The sequence below is a fragment of the Brachionichthys hirsutus genome, chromosome 12 (genome assembly GCF_040956055.1).
Source record: "Brachionichthys hirsutus isolate HB-005 chromosome 12, CSIRO-AGI_Bhir_v1, whole genome shotgun sequence".
NCBI classification, from domain to species: domain Eukaryota; kingdom Metazoa; phylum Chordata; class Actinopteri; order Lophiiformes; family Brachionichthyidae; genus Brachionichthys; species Brachionichthys hirsutus.
Window position 1 is genome coordinate 12316667 of NC_090908.1, and position 21591 is coordinate 12338257.

At 51.5% G+C, this 21591-nt stretch overlaps 3 protein-coding genes across 3 annotated transcripts; 1 reads left to right on the forward strand and 2 right to left on the reverse strand.

The window, feature by feature from the left end:
* The first annotated feature begins 1812 nt into the window (after positions 1 to 1812).
* On the forward strand, positions 1813 to 3817 carry si:ch211-67e16.4 (uncharacterized). The gene is made up of 4 exons (XM_068746738.1): positions 1813 to 1971; positions 2051 to 2137; positions 2246 to 2311; positions 3687 to 3817. The coding sequence occupies exons 1-4, from the start codon at positions 1819 to 1821 to the stop codon at positions 3780 to 3782; spliced, it is 402 nt and encodes a 133-aa protein (XP_068602839.1). The 5' UTR covers positions 1813 to 1818; the 3' UTR covers positions 3783 to 3817.
* Positions 3818 to 4172: 355 nt separating this feature from the next.
* fer1l6 (fer-1 like family member 6) lies at positions 4173 to 15720 on the reverse strand. Its single transcript, XM_068746737.1, has 45 exons — positions 15645 to 15720; positions 15400 to 15508; positions 15253 to 15307; positions 15003 to 15134; positions 14860 to 14922; positions 14631 to 14709; positions 14380 to 14536; positions 13888 to 14074; positions 13681 to 13782; positions 13499 to 13589; positions 13298 to 13415; positions 13002 to 13221; positions 12737 to 12845; positions 12419 to 12653; positions 12197 to 12317; positions 12009 to 12109; positions 11812 to 11914; positions 11590 to 11709; positions 11371 to 11523; positions 11105 to 11276; positions 10872 to 10996; positions 10357 to 10491; positions 10116 to 10265; positions 9924 to 10031; positions 9565 to 9627; positions 9380 to 9478; positions 9054 to 9276; positions 8847 to 8977; positions 8623 to 8745; positions 8508 to 8550; positions 8017 to 8061; positions 7584 to 7675; positions 7367 to 7495; positions 7138 to 7278; positions 6554 to 6681; positions 6301 to 6471; positions 5888 to 6042; positions 5662 to 5804; positions 5493 to 5581; positions 5326 to 5424; positions 5124 to 5244; positions 4918 to 5038; positions 4676 to 4833; positions 4495 to 4595; positions 4173 to 4356 (listed from the first exon to the last, which is right to left on the reverse strand). The coding sequence occupies exons 1-45, from the start codon at positions 15718 to 15720 to the stop codon at positions 4173 to 4175; spliced, it is 5580 nt and encodes a 1859-aa protein (XP_068602838.1).
* Positions 15721 to 17556: 1836 nt separating this feature from the next.
* prkag3b (protein kinase, AMP-activated, gamma 3b non-catalytic subunit) lies at positions 17557 to 21167 on the reverse strand. Its single transcript, XM_068746547.1, has 13 exons — positions 20945 to 21167; positions 20758 to 20824; positions 20451 to 20584; positions 20289 to 20370; positions 20068 to 20126; positions 19815 to 19860; positions 19680 to 19731; positions 19471 to 19597; positions 19131 to 19296; positions 18978 to 19015; positions 18488 to 18634; positions 18131 to 18337; positions 17557 to 17738 (listed from the first exon to the last, which is right to left on the reverse strand). Exons 1-12 carry the CDS (start codon positions 20960 to 20962, stop codon positions 18221 to 18223), a joined length of 1053 nt encoding a protein of 350 aa, XP_068602648.1. The 5' UTR covers positions 20963 to 21167; the 3' UTR covers positions 17557 to 17738; positions 18131 to 18220.
* Between the last annotated feature and the right edge of the window lie 424 nt (positions 21168 to 21591).

The following is a 21591-nucleotide window of genomic DNA, read 5'->3' on the forward strand; positions in this document are numbered from 1 at the left end:
AAATATAATTCCGGATCGTTTTGCTCATCGGGCTTTAAGAATAACTGTCTCCATCCGGAGTTTGTGTCCCGAAGAAGCCAAAACAATGTCAGCGAAGCTCGTCGTTTGCTAACTCTGCGTTAGCATTGAGCTATTCGGCTAAAGTGTGAGCCTGTAAACGTCACTGCTAAAAGCTGCTCTGCATTTATGGGGTTATATATTGTTACACTTTTTAGTGGCCTAAATGTGTCTTTATAACACACAAGCACATTTTATTTTTTTTGACAGGTTTATTTTTGATCTATTGAATAATAGACACAGATATTGATCAGCTTTCTTCTCTCTAAATTGCTACATTTTCTCGCAGTAGATCCTCGAGGAGCTCATTTCTGGCTTCTCCTCAGAATGGACGTCAGCATCGCCGTGTCGCTGATTCGGGGCCAGATGGGCGCCGTGGTCGAGAGGGCGGTGAACGGGGCGGTGGAGATGGTGCTGGCCGAGATGCTCAAGGTGGTCGGCGTCAAGTTCGAGGAGCTGAAAGCCCAAGTGGCGCTGATGAAGCGGGACGTGGCGGCGCTGCAGAGGGACAAGGCCCTGAAAGAGAAGGAGAACGACGGCATCCGCTCCAAGCTGCGCTACACCGAGCTGAAGCTGAAGTACTACAGGCAGGGCGTGGAGGAGGAGCTGCAGCAGCGAGTCTCCGCCTCCTCGCTGGGTCGCATCGACCCGCCGACCCTCCACCAAGCTCAGCGGGGCAGCGTGGGCGTCTCCCCCGCGGAGTACCCGCCGTCCTGCACCACTCAGATCAAGGATGACACTCAGGTGGGGGGCGGCTACGATTGGACGGTCTCTCTGCAGCCGCAGGCGGAGGGCGTGGACGCCGCCGATGCCCCGCCTCCTATCCAGGCCCCATCTGTGGAGCTGAGACGGCAGCAAACCGCTGGATCAGTGTCCCCTGAGGCTGATGACTCCGCCTCTGCTCCTCAGGTGCGTGCACGTGCGCGTTCACTCTAATGTGTTCTTTAATTCATCACCAAACCTGCAAGGATCGAGCTTTTAAAGGTGCATGTTCCAGACGGAATGAGCACCAGATCCAGATCACGCAGCCGGTCCTGAAGTCGAGGCGGGTCTGTGATAATGATGAATATAGTTATTAGATAGAATGTTAGAGTACAAGTACAGTCACACAGTAGTATGTATTACAGTACAAGTACAGTCACACAGTAGCGTGTATTACAGTACAAGTACAGTCAAACATCCTGTCTAAGAGGAGCATTTCTTGCGGTCTTGTTTCCGTTGAAAGCCCTTCGTACATAAATCATCAACATTTATAAATACAAATTTAATAATACAAATAAAAACAAAACCAATATTAAATTACTCCATTGATGCAAAATAACAATAAAATAAAAATAAATTGTTGTGATTCAGGTGAAGCGCGAGGAAGAAGAGGTGATCTGCATCAAAGACGAGCCAGAGGACGAGCGGCGGGCGATGAGCGCCGAGCTGCTGGACTGCCAGGCGGAGCCGGGTCCCGTTCCGGAGTCCGAGGTGAACGTCAGGCTGAGAACAGTCGGTGTTTGAGTTCTCCTCACGCTAACACACACACACTCACACACACACACACAATCCAGAACGTGTTTATTCTTGTCCTCCAGGCTCAGAGCTCGGTGGCCGAGTGGTCGGGGTATCCAGGGAGCCGGACGACGGCCGGCTCTGGCGCCTGTGAGCGGATTCTATGATATTTGATCTCACATCTGTGACCTGTACTTAATGTAAGAATCCCTCCTCACAGATCTGATGCCTCAGCCGGCGTCCTCCTTCCTGTCCCTGGTTGCCATGCCGCCCAGCATCCCACCTCACCAGACGGTGCAACCCTGGACCAAAGACATCAGCCTTTACGAGGAGTACAAAATGCGCAGGAACGAGCTCCGCCGGCGGCGGCGCCGGGAGCTGGAGAAAACTCTGCCTCAGCCTCTCCTGGCAGAAATGGCAAGTCGACGGCAGGAGGAAGGGAGCTCTCTTCCCACGGTTTCCTACGTCTAACGTCGAATACGACGCTTTGTTGAAGGTGCGAGAGCGTCGGGAGAAGACCCGGCTGAGGGTGGCCAGGTGGCGGGCGAAACGGAAGCTCCAGGCCTGTCTCGACCAGGCTCAGGTCAGTCGCCAGCGCCGCGTTCAAGGCTCAAGAAAGGGTCGTATTTATCAAGCGTCCCTCTGGAAGAACCTGCGTTAGCGGCTCATCTATCGTCCCGTTCGCTCTCAGGCTCTAGGGGGCGCCGTAGGTCTCTCTCAAACCGACTTCCCCATCAGCAGCCCCGGATGCCTTGTGGTAAGACGGCGTCACTTCTGCTATCGAATCCAATTATTTATTCAACTTGGGAAAGCAGATACGTACGGAAGCTTATTGCATTCACTGAAGAAAAAAAAATTCGGTTTTCCTGAATTTATGAGATAACTTCAAGAAAAAAAAAAAAGTTTCGGTTTTCCTGAATTTATGAGATAACTTAAAGAAAAAAAAAAAGTTTCGGTTTTCCTGAATTTATGAGATAACTTAAAGAAAAAAAAAAAGTTTCGGTTTTCCTGAATTTATGAGATAACTTAAAGAAAAAAAAAAAGTTTCGGTTTTCCTGAATTTATGAGATAACTTAAAGAAAAAAAAAAGTTTCGGTTTTCCTGAATTTATGAGATAACTTCAAGCCCTATTTTCTGAAGAAGCATGTCGATGCATCTTGCAGCCTTCGCCCTCGTTTGCCCACAGATTGGATATTTTGAGCAGTGTAGCAGGTGAACACAAATGCCTAATTGTTTCCTGAGTAACAACAAAACCATGTTGAAGGCATTTCTGGTGCATCATCTTATATCCATGGAGCATGCCATGTTGATCCATCTGTTCCTGAAGAAACAGCGCAGTATCCAGCAAATCAGAATGGCACTTTCTTCTGAACAACCGCATAGACTTGAGGTGCCTACGCAAAGTCGATAAACTGAGAACAATCCCTTCAAGGTTACTCAGACAGCAGAGTATTTCCCAGTGTCTTAAACCAAGATGAAAATAAAAGCGAATAGAACAAGCAAGATCTACGGCAGCCATTACTAGACCTAAAATAAATAGGCCTACAGAATTATTTCAACATTTCAGAAAAACTGAAAAAATTACCTCTAAAAACCGAAAAAGATTACCTCTAAAAACCGAAAAATATTACCACTAAAAACAGAAAAGAAAATATTTGCTCTAAAAACCGAAAATTAATTACCACTAAAAACAGAAAAGAAAAAATTTGCTCTAAAAACCGAAAAATGGTTACCTCTAAAAACAGAAAAATATTACCACTAAAAACAGAAAAGAAAATATTTGCTCTAAAAACCGAAAAATAATTACCACTAAAAACTGGAAAAAAAATTACCTCTAAAAACAGAAAAATATTACCTCTAAAAACCGAAAAAAATTACCTCTAATAACATAAAAAAATATATTTAGCATTAATTTATCTCATTATTTCAGAAAAACGGAAAAAAATACCTCTAAAAACAGGAAAGAAAGGATTTATCTCATTAATTCATAAATTCAGGAAAACCGAAACTTTTTTTTCTTCAGTGAATGCAATAAGCTTCCGTAGATACGTCTCTAATAGTGTGAGAAATACAAGGAAAGTACTCAATTATATATATATATAACTATTTTTTTTTACGCTAATGTGTTTCAGCCGCCGCCTCCAGTAATCAGCAGCGGTAGAGCTCAGCTTCAGGCCGACGGCGTCTCCACCCTCCTCCACTCCGCAGGCGCTCCTATGTCTGTCTGACGCGCTGACGTCGTGCAGCGAGATCTTTTGAAACCAGAGTGTTGCATGCTGGGATTTCGTGTCAAATACACCGGCGTCCAGAAGCTGCTCCCGCAGAACGAAATCCGATTCATTCAGCCCAACAAGAGCAGTAGGTCACAAAAAAAAAAAGGCTTTTGTGTTTAAAAAAAAGATCATTGGGACACTTTTTATTGATCAACTCGTTACATCAGATACTTCAAATGTATGGAAATAAAAACGTTTCATCAGATCCTTGTTGCTGCTGAAGTCTAAACGCTAAACGGATCTTTGACGTCTGTTTTTGGCCGCCGCCGCAGGTTCTAGTAAACACTCAAGCCCGTCCAGCCGACGGATTTGAACGTTTCGTAAACCGCGACCGAATCAGAACGACTATTTTCCGCTGACTATTCTCTGAGAAAGGGCTCCGGGCAGCGTGTAGAACAGCAGCGCGAGGAACAGCGCGAGGATGAGGAGGACCAGGGCGATGATGATGTACTTCTTGTAGTTTCGCCAGATCAGGTGGAAGAAGCACTTGAAGGGATTGACGAACCACGAGAAGGACGTGTCCGGGCGGCTGCGGTTAGAGACAGACAGACGGACAGACGGAGGGGAGGAGGCGCTTTTAGAACCCAAACCACCTGATTTCACTTTGAGAAGCAAGACTTGGAACAAAAAGGGATTCAAAATGGCGGGCGTTGCGAGGAGAACCTACTTTGGTTTCGGCAGCGGCTCCGGCTCCTTGCGGGCTTTGCCAACGGGATTTTTCTCCGCGTCCTCGGCCGTCACCAGGTGGAACTCTGCTTCCACTTTGCCCTGATGGATTCAGAGCAAACGACACGCCCGTTGACCTCCGGCGCCGGGCTCGAAGCAGCTCGTACGACGTCTGAACGTACCGTCAGCTCTCCAGCCTTGGAGAAAGGCCACCAGCCTCTCGCTCGCTTCTGCTGGAAGATGGAGATCTTCTCCGTGCCGTCGGTCCAGATCTCCGCCTTGCACGACTTTGCCGTCTTCGCCCCTCGAGGGAATCCGTGGAGATCCAACTCCACGGTGCCTGTGAGAGAACGCGTGCACGAATCAGCCCAGCGCAACGAAAAGAGGCGAACGCGCACAGGGAGAAACGGTCGCACGCACGCACCTAAGAAGTCATCAGAGGAAAGCGTCTCGAAGTCCCAGACCTGCAGGATGAGGATGGACGGAAGCTTCTGCTCGGTTTTATCCAGGGAGAAGATGCTCTCTCTCTTCCTCACCACTAGAACCTGAGAGAGAAACGACAGACGTGTTGTTCTTTCACTCGTCTTCACTCTGCTGCGCTTCGTTTTTTTTTTTTTTTTTTTTTAGTACCTTCTCAGCCGGCAGGTAGTGGAAGGGGAAGACGAAGCGCCAGTTAAAGTTTCCTTCCCCGGTCAGAGAGTTGTAGTGGACGTCTGTCTCCTGGCGGTCGTCCTCCAGCCCTTTGAACCAGCTGAAGCCAGTGGAGAGATTCCTCGAGACACGGTCTGGGACAGACAATGCAGAAGCAACGGATCTCAAAGCTCGCCGTTACCCTTTCACGTAGATATCGCTGGACTGTTGACCCGTCAGGAAGTTGCTGTCCTCCAGGATCACGTCTTCTGTGTTCCAAATGATGATGCGCAGCTCGTACCTGAACAAACACACCCGTTAGGCTCTCCAAAAAACAGCCGCGACAAGACTCCGGAAGACGGTTCTCACCCCTTTGGCTTCCTCGGTGAAATGTCCACCGAAGGTCCGGGATGGGGCAGGTCCGTAGGAAACATGTCCACCCACATCTGGACCTGACCCTACGAACAAGAGCACCGTTATCCGTCATCCTCGTCATACGGATGTCCCTTCCAACCAATAAAAGAGCAGTTCTGGGTACCTGGTCCATTCCGGGCCGAGTCTTGTTGAACAGGGTCCTGGTCTCGATGTGCTCCGGCACCAGTTTGCATCCCACGGCTGGGATCTCCGCCCAGCGATGCAGGATCTTCAGAGACAGATGCTCATAGGACTCGATTGCCTGGTCTGAGACGGAACCGTGAGTGACGTCAGTCATTTGTGCGTAATTAAGCATCAAGACAAACGTCCGGGTCCGTCTGTACCGGTACCTTCATCCATGAAGACCGTCTTGCCGGCGAACACCTTGCCAGCGAAAGTGATGCGTCCCGGCCTGAACGCGGGCTCGTCCAGGCCGTTCTCTCTGCAGAGCTTAGCCAGCAAGTCCGACGGCTTCAGGCAGTCTCTCCAGGCGTTGTAACCATCGCTGAGAGGACGATTATTCAACAAGTATAAGGTTGTAAATTCAGCTCCAGACACACAACATTCTGTCTTAAGTTTGTTTTTTATTTATTTTGTTGAAGTAAAAACGACTAAGTCAGATAAGAGCCTCGAGCTGAAGAGTGAAAAGTAAGACTTTCTACAAGCAGAGGAACCAGATTGACCCGATGGTCAAATAGTGGAGTTGAACACTGAGAATCTGGTTCTGGTTCCCGAGGATCTGAAGAAAGACAAGCAGACTTACATGCTGTACTCTGTGGGGAGTCCACAGGTCGGCCTGTGCCGGCTGAAGAATCGGTTCTCCAAGTCGATGCGAGTCTCTCCGATCAGGTCGTCGCCTCCCACCATGTCGTAGTCGTAGATCAGCACCGACAGCAAGGAGTCCTGTGGAAACGTCGCCTGCATCTCAAAGGATCTGGAAGAAAGAAGTCAGCTAAAGACATCTGGAGTCAGACTTTGAACATAGGGGGGGGTGGGGGGGTCGGGGCCTCACAAACCTTCCAAACACAGGATTCAGCTGTTTGGGGATGTAGTTGTCTCTGTCTTTGATTTCATTCTTGCCGAGCCGGAGGACAATGTAAGGATCCGCCTTTCCGTCCGGGTCAGCTGGGTGCAGGTTCGAGGCCTGGAACAGATTAGATGTCGTTTAGTCTCGTCCCCATGGTTCCCTGACGGTAACAGTCCTGCACCAAATCAGCACCAAGGTTCTTCTAAGGTACTTTCCAAGAAGAGCAGGTCTACAAAGACCCAACAACCGCCCCCCCACGAGGGGGAACATCCCTGTGGATAATGGTGAGGAAAAACTGCCTGAGAACAGGCAGAAACCTCAAGCAGATCCAAGACGAATGCTGGGCAGCCCCTTTGGTTTTGGAAAGCGGTAAGTCTCTCCGAACCAAGCTGACCTCAGATGGTTCTGAGGAGCTCCCCTTTCCATTTCCTGGGTGTCACGGCCACTTTCTCCAGTCCACGAAACCATTTTTCTGGACAACGCGGCAACAGCCTGACTGTATTTTGCAGATTGCGCGACATCTAAAAACACAGGTAACACTTTAAAGCCGCGCTGCCGTGAAGGAGGACGTACGGAGACGATGTAGACGCGTATGATGACTTGGACTGAGACGTTCAGAGGGATTCCTCTGTTCACTTTGAAGTGTCCAGCATCAGCGACTTCATCCCACTCTTCTTCATCCTTCTCGGTCAGCTTGTACAGGCAGAAGCGACCCTGCGTGCGCACAGACCCAATCAGATCAATGTCGGGGTTACCGCCCGTCGTTTGGTAACAGAGGAACTCGGAGCCAATCAGATCTCACCTTAAATTTGCCAACAAATCTCTCGTTGGTCACGCCCTCATCCTCATTGGCCTTCCCCCTGAAGAGGTCATACGTGTTCACCCAATCATTGAAGGGCCCAAACTCCGCCTCCAGCTCCTTGTTGTACAGCTGCAGAGAGAACATTAGCATCGCAGGTAGCTTCCGTCTCCAATGCTCAACATGGACTTCGCTACAAGCCCGTTGACCTCACTGGTACCTTCAGAGAGGCCAGTCTCACAGACGGCCCGACGGTCGTCTCCACGGTGGCTCTCCCCTTCTGTTTCTTCTTGTCCCCGTCTGAGAAGCTGACTGATGGAACAAAAAAACGACACGCAAAGTGTTACCAGATGGATTGTGGAGAGAACGCAGACTACACTTTGTCGACCGAGGAGTCGGGAGAAAGGGCCAGACGTTTGATCTCTGCCCATCTAAGCCACAAACAAACCAATCAAAAGGCCCACCGCTGCTGGAAACAGAAGCCGGCTGAAGGCCACTGATCGATCATGCATTGACGGAGCCATCCACACTAGGCATGCTAACCAGAGCTACAAGGTTGAAACCGAGAGGGCAGACCGTTTCCTCCCAGGAAGTCAGAAGCCAGAAAACAGCCGGGAAACGTCCCTGAAGGACTCGTCTGTCTCTGTCCTTACCCAAAGATTGTACTCCATCGTTGAGCAAGCTGTGGTATGGCGATGCTGCAACACACGACAATATGTGTGGGGGGGGGGGGTCAGGGGAGAAATAAAGGTACAAGCTCTGGTTCGCTCCGACTCCCAGCTTAAACCCAGTCAGTCGGGCTTCAGGGTTTAAATTCTGGCAACCGGGTGAGATAATTTAGTAAAAACTGAGGGAACAGCAGCTATATGGTTCCTCCTCCTTTTACCAAGTTGACCGGTTTGGACCTCAGAACCTCCCGTCATGCATGTCCACAGACGTTGCCCCACCCAGGCGGAGTTTTTAGTTCAGTCTAGGATTCGTTTTAACATTTAAATAATGTCATAAATGCAGCTGTAAATTGGATTTGGTGTCAGATTTAAATCAAATCAGATCAGAGAGAGTTAGATTAGAAGCGTCAGTTCAGACAGACAGACCCGATGGCGCCGTGGCGTTCACCTGAGGGGACGGGACAGGAGCTTCTTACCTTTCTCAAACACCTGAGGGAACGGGCCGCTGTTCTGCTTGGCCTGGAACACAAACACAGTTTCACATTTCGATTCTCATCCTCGGCCGTAAAAAGCGCGAACGGTCGCGGCCACCTCCTTCTCTACGGACGCGTAGTATTTGGACCACCAGTCGATGACGCAAGCCGCCGACTCGTCAGCGATGGTTCGCCGTCTCCGCCTGGTGGAACGACCACGAGCGGTCTTCGTCCGGCTCTCCTGGATTCAAGGAAGATTCCCACAGACGCATCAGCGACACCCGACGACTGGGAGAGTGGGTCGGGGAAAAGATTAGACCCCATCATCATCATCATCATCACCATTTTCTGCTTGGGTTGTTTCTTAGCGGGAGGTGGGGCTGGAGGCGGAGCTTCCTCCTCCACAGTGATCAGGAAATCCCGAGTGGCTAGTGGGACGGTGGCTTGGGCCTCGTCCTCGCGCCGGGGCGGCCCTTTTGGACGAGAGACAACGTTCCGGCTACGCTTTGGTTCGCATTGGACGTGCACCCAGACAAGTACACTTCTCACCCTCGGGTCTTGGCGGCTGCGGCTGCGGCTCTGGGACGGGGCACGTATCCTCCGGAGGCGGGGGTGGCTGTTTGGGAGCGGGCAGGGCCGGAGGCGGGACGTATTTGAAAGCCTTCAGGTTGTTGACGACGTGGTTTCCGACCAACGTGCTGCGGCCAAAGGCTCGCCAATCGACGACGGTGATCCTGAGAGGAGGGTGGAGGTCCTCGTTCTCCGGGAGCTCCTGAGTGACAGGAGGGAACGCTCAGGGACCGGCGGGCCTCCGATCATTCGGACCGATGTATTGACGAGGTTTATTTAGCGTATTATTTGTGTCTCGATCTCACCAGCTCGATGGCGTCAACCTGCGTGCCGAAGTTGGGGTTGGACTTGTACTTCTGAATGACGGAGGAAGGCAGCGTCTTACCTGCGCACTCTATAAACACCTGGGCAAGGAGAAGAAAGATTTATCAATTGATTTTTATGATCGATTTCAGTGTGTGTGTGTGTGGGTGTGTGTGTGCGTGTGTACCTGTGGCCGATCAACATACAGCAGCTGAACTTTCTTCAGTTCCCTCAGACCCCAGAATAAAACCTGGTGACACACAAAGAGGCGATTCTGACCTCAAGTGCAGCTACTGCCATCTTGTGGCGCTTTCATGTTAATGAAACAAAATACAGTCGAGAAGAACCGCAAACCGGAATGCATAAAATAATATGCCTGATGAATCAGTTAAATATTTAATTCAGGAAAGCTCGTTTGACGCCAGGATTTATTCACCTGCATGTTTCTATCCCAGCCTGTATTTGTTTGTTTCTGTCGGCCTTCATTTAAGCCAATACACAACATGTCCTACAGTCCACACACACACACTCATGCGGGATCCGAACCTCCAGCCGGAAGGTGCTGAGGACGGGCCTGATGTTGGCGGGAACCCGGTAGATGCTCCCTTCCAGGTCGCCGAGCGGCGGCAGGCTCTGCTCTCCTGAATACGGGATCTGCACACATTCCTCTTCATCACGAGAGCCTCGTTCCATCTCGCCGTCAAACGACGGAAGCCGATCGGACAGCGAGCGCCTCACCTGCAGCAGCTCAAACGCAGCCAGCAGTTCACCTCCTGATTGGCTGCCACAGTGCAGGGGGCTGTACCGCAGCGTGGGAGGCGTGTAAGGGTCACCGGACAGGCGGACCTCGGGAACCGCCACCGTGGATCCCAGATACTCCGCCTTGCCCTGCGGCGGACGCGACGAAGAGGAGGCTTAGAGAGTCAGCAGGAAACGAGCCAGAAGAGCGATGAAGTCGCTCGCGTTGTCGCCGCCTCACCAGAGCGTCCTCGTCGTAAACCTCGACCACGACGCGCGGCGGCTCTTTCTGGACGTGCTGCAGCTCCCCGCCCACCGGCAGCTGGCTCATCAACAGACACTGATTCCATGTTGGGCTGAGAGTCTGACTGATGACCTGATGGCGACACACACACACACGCACACGCACACACAAAGCTAATAGCGCACCAGAATACGGTGTCCCGGCTTCACCAAAAAAAAATTCTGGAACAAATGCTTCCCTGAGACTTTTGGGTTTATAGCGTTAAGGCTTCAGGAAGATGATGTCACTTCACTCAGCTCAGTTTGACCTTTTAACCCTGGTAGCTAGCTAGCGCTTAGAAACGTGTTTATTCTACCGTAGTTTATGAGTTATCCAGATCAGAATCCAGATCAGGATTCAATTTGGGCCGAGATGGAACACCATGAGTTGTCCATGTCTGGATATTTCCATTTCCAAATGCTCTCACACACACACACACACACACACACACACACACACACACACACTCTTACATTGGTCGTCTGACTATGCGACCGATACGTGACCCGGGCGAAAGGGTCGGACAGCCCCGTGTTGTCGGCTGCGATCAGTCCTCGGGCCTGGTACATGTGACACCTCAGCTGGAACGGATGCGTCTCTGGAGACAAAAACACGCAACGCCGTTACTTCGGGGCTTCCTTCTGGTCGCCGGCCCCCCCGCGGGGGAGGGGGGTGGGGGGGGGGGCTGAGCCACGGTGATGCTCACCGGTGCTGAGCAGGCGCTTTGGCGGGTTGTTGGCGTCCGCGCCTCCGGTGGCTGGACTGAATCCTGCCGGAAGGTCGTCGAGCATGTAGCAGGAGTCGGGACAGCTTCCGTACCACAGATACACTTCCAGCTTGGCTTGGACGTGGAATCCTGAAACACGTTTTCCCGGAGGCTGCGGACGCACGGACACACGGACACACGAACGCGCCTCAGTCGTCGTCGCGTAGAAAACGCACGACTTTCAGCCGCGTGTGCGTTTCATTTACCCGGAGAAACAGCGTGACGATCTTCCCACAGTGGATTCCTCTGGCCTCCCGGCTGCCGGAATACAGCAGGTCCCGAGCTCGGACCCGGGCGTACGCCACGCGCTTGTTGTTGCTTAGCAACCACACAAAGACATCGGGCACCGTGTGCTGCGGCTGCGGGTGCGTTCGGGTTAGAATGCGTGGGGTCAGGAGACGGAAACCCACACGGGAGTCGCTCACCTCTTCCACCAGGAAGTGCAGCTTCTTCGTGAGCTTCTTCGCATCCTGCAGCATTTCTTTCACGCCGACAGCTTTTCTCTTCCTCTCCATCAAAGCGAGGGCGTCTCCCATCATGCCTTCCTGCAGCAGAACAAAGATCCCGTTTGACGCGGGGATGAACTGAGGGCCTCGGGACCACAGATCTGATTTCGGGAGGCATCCTTGTATCTCAGGTTTCCCCACCAGTTCCTGTTTGCACATGGTGAGGCGCTTCTTGTCCAGCTGAGTCAGGTAGCTGGACTTCAGCGCCGCCTTCAGCTTGGCCTCCGCCTCCGTTAAGAACCCCCTGCAGGAATCAGAACCTGCAGAATCAGGCCTGTTGTTTTCGGTGAAGCCCACCATCAGCCTTGGACCCCCATGACCCCCAAGAGACCGACTACCTGGCGTCCACGCAGAATTCCCTGAGGACTGCTTTTAGCGTCTCCTCCGCCTCCGGATCAGACTTCTTGTGTAGCGCCTCCACCATGGCCACGCCCTCCTCCTAAGGTAGAGTAAAGTCTTATTTGACCTCTTAATCTCGTAAACCAATGAGGCCGCCTTGGTGCAACGGGCGAGCGCTTGCACATACAAACAGGAGCGCGATGTTCTCCAGCATGTTGGAGTGGTACAGCCTGTAGGTTCTGTTCTCCCAGACACTCAGAACGTTAACGCAGGGCTTCTGCTTCTCCAGGGGCAGATGGGAGTAGAACCTGCAGGCGAGCAGCACGCAGAAGCCCAACTTAGCCTCGCGATGAATAGAGAAGGAAGTCACAGGAACTGAAAGACGAGGATCAAAACAAGGGGACTCGACCGGTTTCCTTCGACGATGACCGGCTTCTCCGGCGGCGTGGTGGACTTGGAGGTCAAGACGGCTTCCGGCGGTTCTTTCTGCAGGAGGGGGGAAGCTTGGGAGGCCGGCGAGGAGCCGAGGGTGGAGGTCCCGGATGCGCCACTGCCGGCCGAGTAGTCCTGCAATTTCTTCCTCCGACTCGTGGCAGGGCTAGGAGCTGTGACACTGGGCTGCTCCAAGATGTTGCCATAGTTACCTGAGCGGAAAAATTAAAAAAACGCCTAGAAGCACCACGACAACCGAAAACACAAAGACGTGCACAAAGCCAAGGAGGCTCACCGATGGAGAACTCGAAGACGACGGGCTTGTCGCCGAGTTTCCTGTCGATCATGGTGGCTTCAAACAAAACGCCGAACAGCAGGAACGTCTCGTCGATGTCGGAATCGATCTGAGAAACAGAGAAATAGACTCCCTGAACAAACTCAGAGCCGGAAGACTCGATTCAATAAGAGGGTCCAAGTCCTCGCCGTATTATAGCAAAGGCTCATGGGTATTGTAGGAGCTAGATGCGAGACATGAAGGCATGCGCCCGTCTTCCTACCACTGGAGGAGACTCCACGGGCAGGACCTCTGCAGCCACGCCCCTCCCTTTGTCGTCATCAGCAGCTCCTCCTGCCGCGCCTCCTGCAGGAGTCTTGCCGTCCTTCCCGCCGGTTTTCCCCGCTTTCGGGTCCTTCGCAGGGTTGATCATCCGGAGGAGTTTGGACTCCGTCCCCGCCCCTCCTGACAGGATTTCCACCGCCAGCTCCATGTAGACGCGACCTCTGGAAGAGTCGGGCCTCTCGTTATTAAGGTATTAATCAAGCACAATATTTTGAACACTTGTGTTTTGACATTTACCTGTAGGACACGCCCTCTCCAATGCCCTCATTCAGCTCCGCCGTGTCGTCTCCTAACGTGTAGTTTTGGGCGGAGCCGTACAAGTTTATCCAAGCGGGACCGAACGTGGGGAGAAACCCTGGAGAACGCCAGAATAAGACGACAACATTTTAACTCGCGTTCCCTTCCTTTTACGACTCTTCTCGCCTCACCACTCCCTACCTCTGTCGCCATCTTGCTCATTGGAAATGCGTCTCAAGTCGAAGTAATGCGTTCCTATGGCGACATCCCCCATGCTTCCTTCATCCCAGACCTACAGGGAAAGAGAAGCCAGGATCGTGTGGCGTCTGCCTGACATTGGAATGAGAGACTTGCCTCTCTCCGTCCTCATATGCAGGTCAGACCTGGATCTTCAGTCTCTGACACAACGGCGGGAACATCTCTGTGAAGACGATCTGCTCGTTCCACACCGGCTCGGCAGTGGACTTCTGAGTGGCTGTGCGGCCCTGAGAGGCAACGAGAGGAAAGGAAACATCAAAGCTTCTGGTTGGGGCGGGGGGGACATTTAGGGTTTTCTCTGATTTGGGTTCTAACCTGTAAAAATGACCCACCACTTGTGTGAAGAAGCTGACCACTACATACGGGTCAACTAGCGCCGTGTTGTCTCCGATGAAGGCCTTGGTGACATTGGCCATGATGCTGGAGTTGCTCCGCGGAAGGCCCTCAGCGCGATAAACCTTCACGCAGAAACGAGCCCAGGGTCGCTCGGCCGGAAAACCCTCTGGAATCAGGAGATTCCTGATATCGCAGCAACACAGAAATACAAATGACTTTACCAGCAAGTTTTATTCTAGTGCAACTGAAAAGCCTCCAGAGGACGACTCGATAAAAGGCTGTCCAACAATAGAGTGTCATCTGCAACAATAGAGTGTCATCTGCATAAAAAGATACATTCTGACTGTATATCTAAAAGAAGTGAGCGCAAGAGTTGATTTCTCGAGATGCTGATGATGCGTCAGATCCATGGTGCCTCTATATTTGGTTTCTGTCCCCGTTCAGAGGGGGTAGGAAAGAAATACCGCCAACGACTTTAAAGATCGTACTTGTCGATCTGCTCCTCGGCATCGCTCGCCTTTGGTCCCGGCTGCACGGCGTCTCCCTTTGCCGAGATGCTGATGTCACACTTGACGTAACCTTTGACCCCAGTGCTAATGTCACCAGGCGTGGTCAGCATTGCCCATTTATTGACGAACTGTTGACCTGATGAAGTCGTAAAGCAGACAGATGGAAGCGAAAGAGAATTGAAAGGTTTCCCTTCTCCCGATGAACGACAGGCGAGGGAGGTTTGAGCTACCTGGCTGTTTGTAGACCGTCCAAACATCCAGCTTAAAAGACCCGACAGAGAAGCTCCTCAGCATTTTAGAGTGCATCACCTGGACGGAGAAACCAAGTCCAACACGGTCAGAATAAAATGAAGTTTAAGCGTGTACTCAAAGATCCCCTCGTCTTCCGGCGAATAGAACGTAGACGATGCTTTCAGACCGAAATAAGCGTTTTACTGACTTACAGGAGACGCGACTCACCGTCAGCTTGATGACTTTGTCGAAGAAGAGTTCTTTGTGGGCAAAAAAGTCAAAGACGAAATACTAATGGAAAGAAAAGGCACAAAAACGATGAAGAATAAAGGCTCCGATTGGGACACCTCGATGGGCTGATTCATTCCTACCTCGTTGTAAAAGGGGGCGCCGGTTCCCTCTTTGACCGACGTCTGCTTCTTCTCGTCTCCGATCTCGATCACCACGGTGGGGTCGATGTTTTCCCCCACCAGCTGCCTCGCCTCCGTGATGTTGATGGCGATCTGCGAGACAGAGGGTTAGACGCCGCTGCACCAATCAGGTGGACGCCGTCGCCTGGGACAACATGGAGTTCTGCCGAGTGTATAACCCCAAACGTAGTTGTGAATTTTGCGCCGTCACCTGAAAACTCTGCGGTTTCCCTTCACTGCTCTGGATGTCAGTTTTCAGCTTGGCCCTGTTGGAGCGCCATCGTTCAGGTCAGTCTCTTGCGGGATGGTTTTTTTTTTTTGCCGTGTAAAACACTAAAGCGGTGGGAGCATTTAGCACCTCTTGTAATTGGGAAGGATCCTGGTTCTGACTCCGGAGGTCCCGGGTTGATCCCCGGGGGTTTCTACCTCCATCGGTGAGGAGTCAGACTGGAATTCTGCATCGCCGTCTGCACACACACGCAGAAACAGCCAATCAAACCCGCGGTCGATGATTCCGACTGATGCGAGCAAAAGGGTTCGTCCCACCGAATGTGATACGACAGGACCAATCACAAGACGGCGAGATAATGTGGGAAGTCTCACCCAAGGCTCCTTTGTTTTCCAGAATGATGTCTGTGTTGGATTTCTTCTTCTTCTTCTTCACTTTCAGGCCAAACATCAGCTTAGACTTAATCTTCTTGCTGAGAGAGGAGACGGACATAAGAACATCTGGATCAGGACGTCCCTCCGATGCTAAATTAGACCGTCTGCAAATCTGCTTCGTGTCTCTTCCATCGCCGACAAGTCATTTCATGTGACCAAAGTTTATTTACTGTGCAAATAAAGTTTTATTGAAACATCTGTCACTTCATCCTTCAGATGCGAAGTCGCCGACGCTCCACGCCCCGACACCCGATACCCAAATGAAACCTGAATTTCCAGCCGAGCTCCTTCATCTGTGTTGTAAAGAACATATTTTCATCTCATCTCGCCGGTGTTGAACTTGCTGCGGTTCCTGCGGTTCGGTTTTTTTTTTCTGGGAGCCGAGCCGAGAGCATCAACGTTTCCTACGATGAACTCGTAACAAGCTCAACTCGGGGCTTTCAGTATCGGAAAAGCAAGAGAGACGACAGTCAACCGGAAAGTCAGAAGGTCTGTAAAGATCCAGATCCTTTCTAGAGGAAACTTTATATCAAATGTCTCTAACAGACACGATAGCAGGACTAAATCCATTCCCACTGAGACTATCTAAAGAGTAATGTCGCATTTTAAGCATTGCAAGACGCAGCACTTCTTAACATTGCGGCAAAAAGTCAAGTCATTTCTATAAAAGGCACCAAACCAAAGTTCTATCGAAGCATTTTGCTAGTAGAGCTGGTCCAACTCTTTAGTCTACAGAGAACCAACGACCTCCAATGAGATGAACAGAGACGGTGGAGAGACTGCCTGTAACAGGAAGAAACCTGGAGCAGACCCAGAAGGAGAAAGCTGGGGATCATAACTGAGTGAGGAAAGATTAGAATTTGACATAATATAATTCCCAGGATCCATTCATTCATACCATCCTGCCGACCCCCCCCCCCCCTTGCCGGGCTGGTCTCCTACCTGCGCTCCATTGCTGCAGTTTGATGTCGCCGTCGCTCCTCAGCGCCGGTGGATCAACTTGGACCGCCGCATCCCGTCTGCACGCGCCGGCTCAGACATCCGAGGTAGCGGAGAAGGGGGGGGGGGGAGCCTCTGATTGGCTGCTGGCTGTTTGTCCAGCAGTCGGAGTCGTGAAACGGGAGCATATGGTTGATGCACGGCGCAAACAGCGAGCCTCCAAACACACTCGGACCTTTTTATTCATTTTATTTTTTTCTGACTGGTTTTTATATTTGATATTACAGAGTTAGAGCTCTGCTGGAGTGGAAGTGATTAGCAGTGGTATAGATTATTTATATCCCGTTTGTTTTGGTGTGATAAACATGTGACCGTGAGTGTGTGTGTGTGTGTAGGTGTGTGTGTTACACCAGTAATCAGGTGACCAGGATGTATGAATCTGGCAGCTTTAGCAGATCCGCCCCGGGCAAACAGAGCCGTCACGCCTGAAGGGATCAGCAGGCGACGCTCCCGGCATCGGATCGGTGCGTGAACCTCAGTCCTGAATCCTGATCAACCAACCGCTCCATCGGCAGCTTCAGCGCGATCGCATCCCGACAGGAAGTTAGAGAATGGTTCCATTAAATCCTGATAAAGGATCACATTACCGCTGAATCTTTATCCAGTCATAGAAATAAACGGCTAATTACATACGAGTGGTCCCCCCCCCAGTGAGTTCTCATTGTAAATTATTTGTGGGGGGTGCATCCCTGTTTATTTGTGCAACTTTAATATTTCATTGAGAAGTCTTTCAAATGCAGGTTAAAAACAAAATAGAATCATTTTCTCCCCAAAGTGACGACACATTTATAAAACTGATCTAGAGTCAGTAAATGAACAACGCGAAATCATTCTAAAAGACAAATCTTTACTTCTTGCCAAATAAAAAATTGTGAATAAAAGTGTCAAGCAACACGACTAGCTTGTTTCCATCATCTCTGTCCACGATTTGCCTTTCGTTGCTAACGTCTGCTAGCGCTAGCAGAAAGTCGGTTATGGTTTAACTCGTCCTTCCCGTCCTCTTCGGTGTTGACAGCACGATCTCTTAAAAAATATCTAGAAAAGATCAAAACAAGAAATTCATGAGAACCGAGGAAAACTTTTGGACTCCTTCGTTTTCTGAATCAATTTCATTTCAGCCAAGAATTGATCACGCTATTGATCAATCTGTCCCAAAGTTTGAGACAGAAGAAATTCTGGGGTGTCGCCGTGCAACTAGGAAACGGTCTCGGCTAATTTCGGTTCATTTTAGATGAGATGGTTAGAGCGAAGTTCAAGACAACAGAGATTGATCTTGGTTGGAGTACAAGATGGATATCTGGAAGGAACGAGAGACCCCCCCCACCCTCGTCACAAAGAGTAATCAATTCTCATGGGCGGACCTGCCAACAGCGGAAAGCCCTCTCAGTTGGCGATAAAGTGCAAGTCCGTCTATCTCGAGCACTCACGGCAGTGAAGGAGGCTTTGGATGAGGAGGTGGGTCGATGGACGGACAGACCAGGGGACTGAGAGAAAGAGCAACGTAGGAGTCGAAGGGGTTAGGAGTGCAGAGCGTCGATACCTGCAGGGGTGAGAACCAGGGCCTGTAGAAGGTCCGACAGGGAAACGATCCCCTTCACCACATCGTCACGGTCGACCAGCACCAGGCGATGCACCTGGCAGAGGAACGAAACTCAAATATTCACGACTGCTGAGAACCTGAACACGTTAGATTTGATCGTTGCAGCACAAGTCACAGGAGGTGGCGGCGCAGGACCAACTTTGTTCCGCCATCTAAAATGAGCCTCTACGCTAGGGAATGCTACCTCGGCCCGAGCGATGCGATCGACGATGGTCTCCAGCGTTTCGTGGCGGTAACACTTGAGGACGCCCTCCACGCAGCAGGCCCTGGAGGCGACGACCTGCTGCATCGTCATGTCCAGGTTGTTGTAGTTCTTCTGGGCTGCGAGGTTCTGAAAGACGTCACAAGACGGACAACGATACGCTTTCCCCAAACGTCCGTGCTAACGTGTATGCTAAATGTCGTGAACATCCCGCAATCCCAAGGCAGCGGCCAGCGTGTCGGGAATCACGATCCGGCGAGTTCTGGTCTCCATGACGATTACGTCCTCCATCTGGCAACCCAATTTAAAGTTGCGTCTCGTTTAAGCTCCGCCTACCCGAAGTGCACCTCGTGCTACAGATTGTTCAACAGGTGTCCTCGCTTGCTAACCACTCATCGGAACGGCGTTGACGGAACAACGAGACCCACAAACATTACGTCGTCTGAACGGTGTCGAGGAGGGACGGACTTACAATGACGTCAAACTTGGAGTACAAGGCCACGACTTTACCTGCAGAGACAGACGCGCACGCCAAATCAAGACTCTCACCGTCTTCCTGAACACGACGTTGCGGTTCAATCGTTTGTTGGAATTAAACCAACAAATCTCGGTTTGGTTAAAGCACCTCGCTCGTTGACGACAGGCAGAGCGGATACCCTCCGCTCTACGAAAATAGTGAGGGCGTCGTAGACGGAGGCGGAATCCTGGACCGTCGCGATCTCTCGGAAGGTTCCGATCTCGACTTCACCGATCCGCTTCTGGAGAAACCTGGGTTTAGGAATCATAGATCCCTGGAAGAGAGACGAGAGCGCTAGTACGGGGAACAAGCTGAGGGTAAGTATCTTAGTCAAGGATACATGAGCATGTAGACTGGGGGGGGGGGGGGGGGGAACTGGGGCTCGAACCACCGACCTTCCCATAAGGGGACGACGCTTTGACTTCAGGGCCAAATATTGAAGTCTTACAAAGATGTGGAGGAACTTCAGGATGCGCTTGTGAGTGAGGATGTGCAGGACGTTTCCCGACTCCGGGTCGACGACCGGCAGCCGATGGATCTTGTTCTTCAACAGGGTGTAGACGGCGTCAAACAAGCTGAGGAGACAACCCAACTCGTCGTTCGGCGTTCATTCCGAGCGCTTTTAAGGACCGTGTCAGGAACGGGCTCTTTCCACACCTGCAGTCGGGAGTGATGCTGATCAGCCGGTTGACGGAGTGGAGGTAGATCTCTGCAGAGACGGAGACGCGAGCAGTTGAGAGAAGCCGCAGGAGCAGATTTATCCCCGACGGTGGGCGTGTCCACGCTACAAACCTCTCCACGTCTCGATCTTGTGTTCCTCCAGCTCGTAGATCTGGACCTGTGGACTGATTGCACGTCAAAGGCGAGCCGGTCGCGGTCAAACAGGCATTCTAGGAGCGCTTGGACATTCTGAGCACGAGGCAAGCGGCGTCACAACGAACTGACACGAAACTCGAGATCTAAAATGTTCAATTTACATGAAATCTGGTCGACAGAAACAAACGGCGGCGACGTTCAGCCTGACCATCGGGTCGGAGGCGCTCACCAAGGGAGACTTGTAATAACGATGGAGAATGTTGATGAAGTCAGTGATGGTCAGCATACCTGCGCGCGCACGCACACACACACAAACACACACACACAGATTCATCAGTCGTGGATCAGCATCACTCAATGTTCAAAAAGAACCGACCTTTAGTGTTAGATTTCTATAAACTGGCAGGATGACGCAGAAACAGGAAGTAGCTCAGATGCATCGAGGCTCACCCACAAAGCACTGCAGCTTGCCGTCCCACAGGGGCGCGGCCCTCAAACCGTTCGCCACCAGGGCGAAGAAGGCCTTCTTCACCTGGCAGACACAGAAAGCACCTTCTGCAGCGTTTCATCTTTATTCCGGAGAGGAAAGGGAACCGAAACTCAAACCCGTACCTGTAGCGACGTGTCGAAGATGACCAGCTTGGAGCTGGTGGGAATGGCGTCGTAGCAGCGGCGGCTCTTCATGAAGTTCATGTATATGAACGCGTCGGGGTCCGCGCCCGAAGGCGACGCATACCTGCGACCCCCTACGAGTAAACGAGTCACGTTAAAGTGAAGCTCGTTAGCTGGGTTAAAAATAAAAGTAGCACTGGGTAGGGGCCGGGGGTGGACCTCGTCTGCAACGCTAGCAGAACCCTCAGACGACAAAAGGTGGCACTAAAACTCCAAGCACGCAAAGTCCTTCTCTCCTCCTCTTTACCTCGGTCATACCCCGAGAGGACGTCCTCCTCCTTGTCTTCTTCCTCGTCCATCTCGAATAGCGGAACCTGGGACAGGAAGTACAGGATCAGTACCGGCCCACAGCTCTGCAGTGGGTCCAGCGGTCAGTAGAGGATCAGTACCGGCCCACAGCTCTGCAGTGGGTCCAGCGGTCAGTAGAGTCTTACCTCAGCAAGAGGCTCCATAGCTGGGGAAGCGGGGCAGTTGTTCTGCCTCCACGGAACCAGGCCGCCCGGTGACACCCTGGAGTACGAGCTTCTACCCGCCGTCCAACTCGGGCATCTGTGGGGTTCGGTTTCCTAGTCGGACGGCCGGGGGGGCGACGAGAGTCCTGACATGGCGAAGACAGACAGAAAAGCAGAGACGGCGGTTCTGGAAGCGAAAGACAAGGTAAACACGGCCAGCCAGCTTCAGCCAGCAGGGTATGAGGTCTAAATCTGGACCGGAGGGTGAGAGGCCTGTGGCATTTTGAGAGTGTGGGGGGGGGGGGGGGGGGGTAATGTATACCCCTGATGACATCAGACAAGTGTTAAATCATCCACTAGTGAGAAGTGAACATGTCAAACACAAACCTTGGAGTTCAGGGGGAAATGGAAAATCCTCTCAATGTTGACGATTTCCTTCATAAAGTGGTAAAAAAATATATTTAAAATGTCTAATTATTGGGACAAAACGTGTAAAATCACTTCCTATCTGGTTCAAATCCTGTTTTTGTCCGGTAGCATGTTCTCTGTTCTGCTCCTAACATTAGTCACACCTGTCCCATTAGCTCCGCCCTCCTGTCTGCACCTGTGTCCAATCCCCTCCTTAGACC

Excerpts from the sequence above, each read along its gene's own strand:
- prkag3b (XM_068746547.1), bottom strand. Across the intron at positions 20,371-20,450 it reads TCTTCGACACGTCGCTACAG|GTGAAGAAGGCCTTCTTCGC; the intron begins GTACGGGTTTGA and ends TGTGTCTGCCAG. Across the intron at positions 19,861-20,067 it reads GTTATTACAAGTCTCCCTTG|GTCCAGATCTACGAGCTGGA; the intron begins GTGAGCGCCTCC and ends ATCAGTCCACAG.
- si:ch211-67e16.4 (XM_068746738.1), top strand. The coding sequence starts at position 1,819 with ATGCCGCCCAGCATCCCACCTCACCAGACGGTGCAACCCTGGACCAAA. Across the intron at positions 1,972-2,050 it reads AGCCTCTCCTGGCAGAAATG|GTGCGAGAGCGTCGGGAGAA; the intron begins GCAAGTCGACGG and ends GCTTTGTTGAAG. Across the intron at positions 2,312-3,686 it reads GCAGCCCCGGATGCCTTGTG|CCGCCGCCTCCAGTAATCAG; the intron begins GTAAGACGGCGT and ends AATGTGTTTCAG.
- fer1l6 (XM_068746737.1), bottom strand. The coding sequence starts at position 15,720 with ATGTTTGGCCTGAAAGTGAAGAAGAAGAAGAAGAAATCCAACACAGAC. Across the intron at positions 12,318-12,418 it reads GTCATCGTCGAAGGAAACCG|GTTCTACTCCCATCTGCCCC; the intron begins GTCGAGTCCCCT and ends GCTCGCCTGCAG. Across the intron at positions 8,062-8,507 it reads CCCTCAGGTGTTTGAGAAAG|CATCGCCATACCACAGCTTG; the intron begins GTAAGAAGCTCC and ends CGTGTGTTGCAG.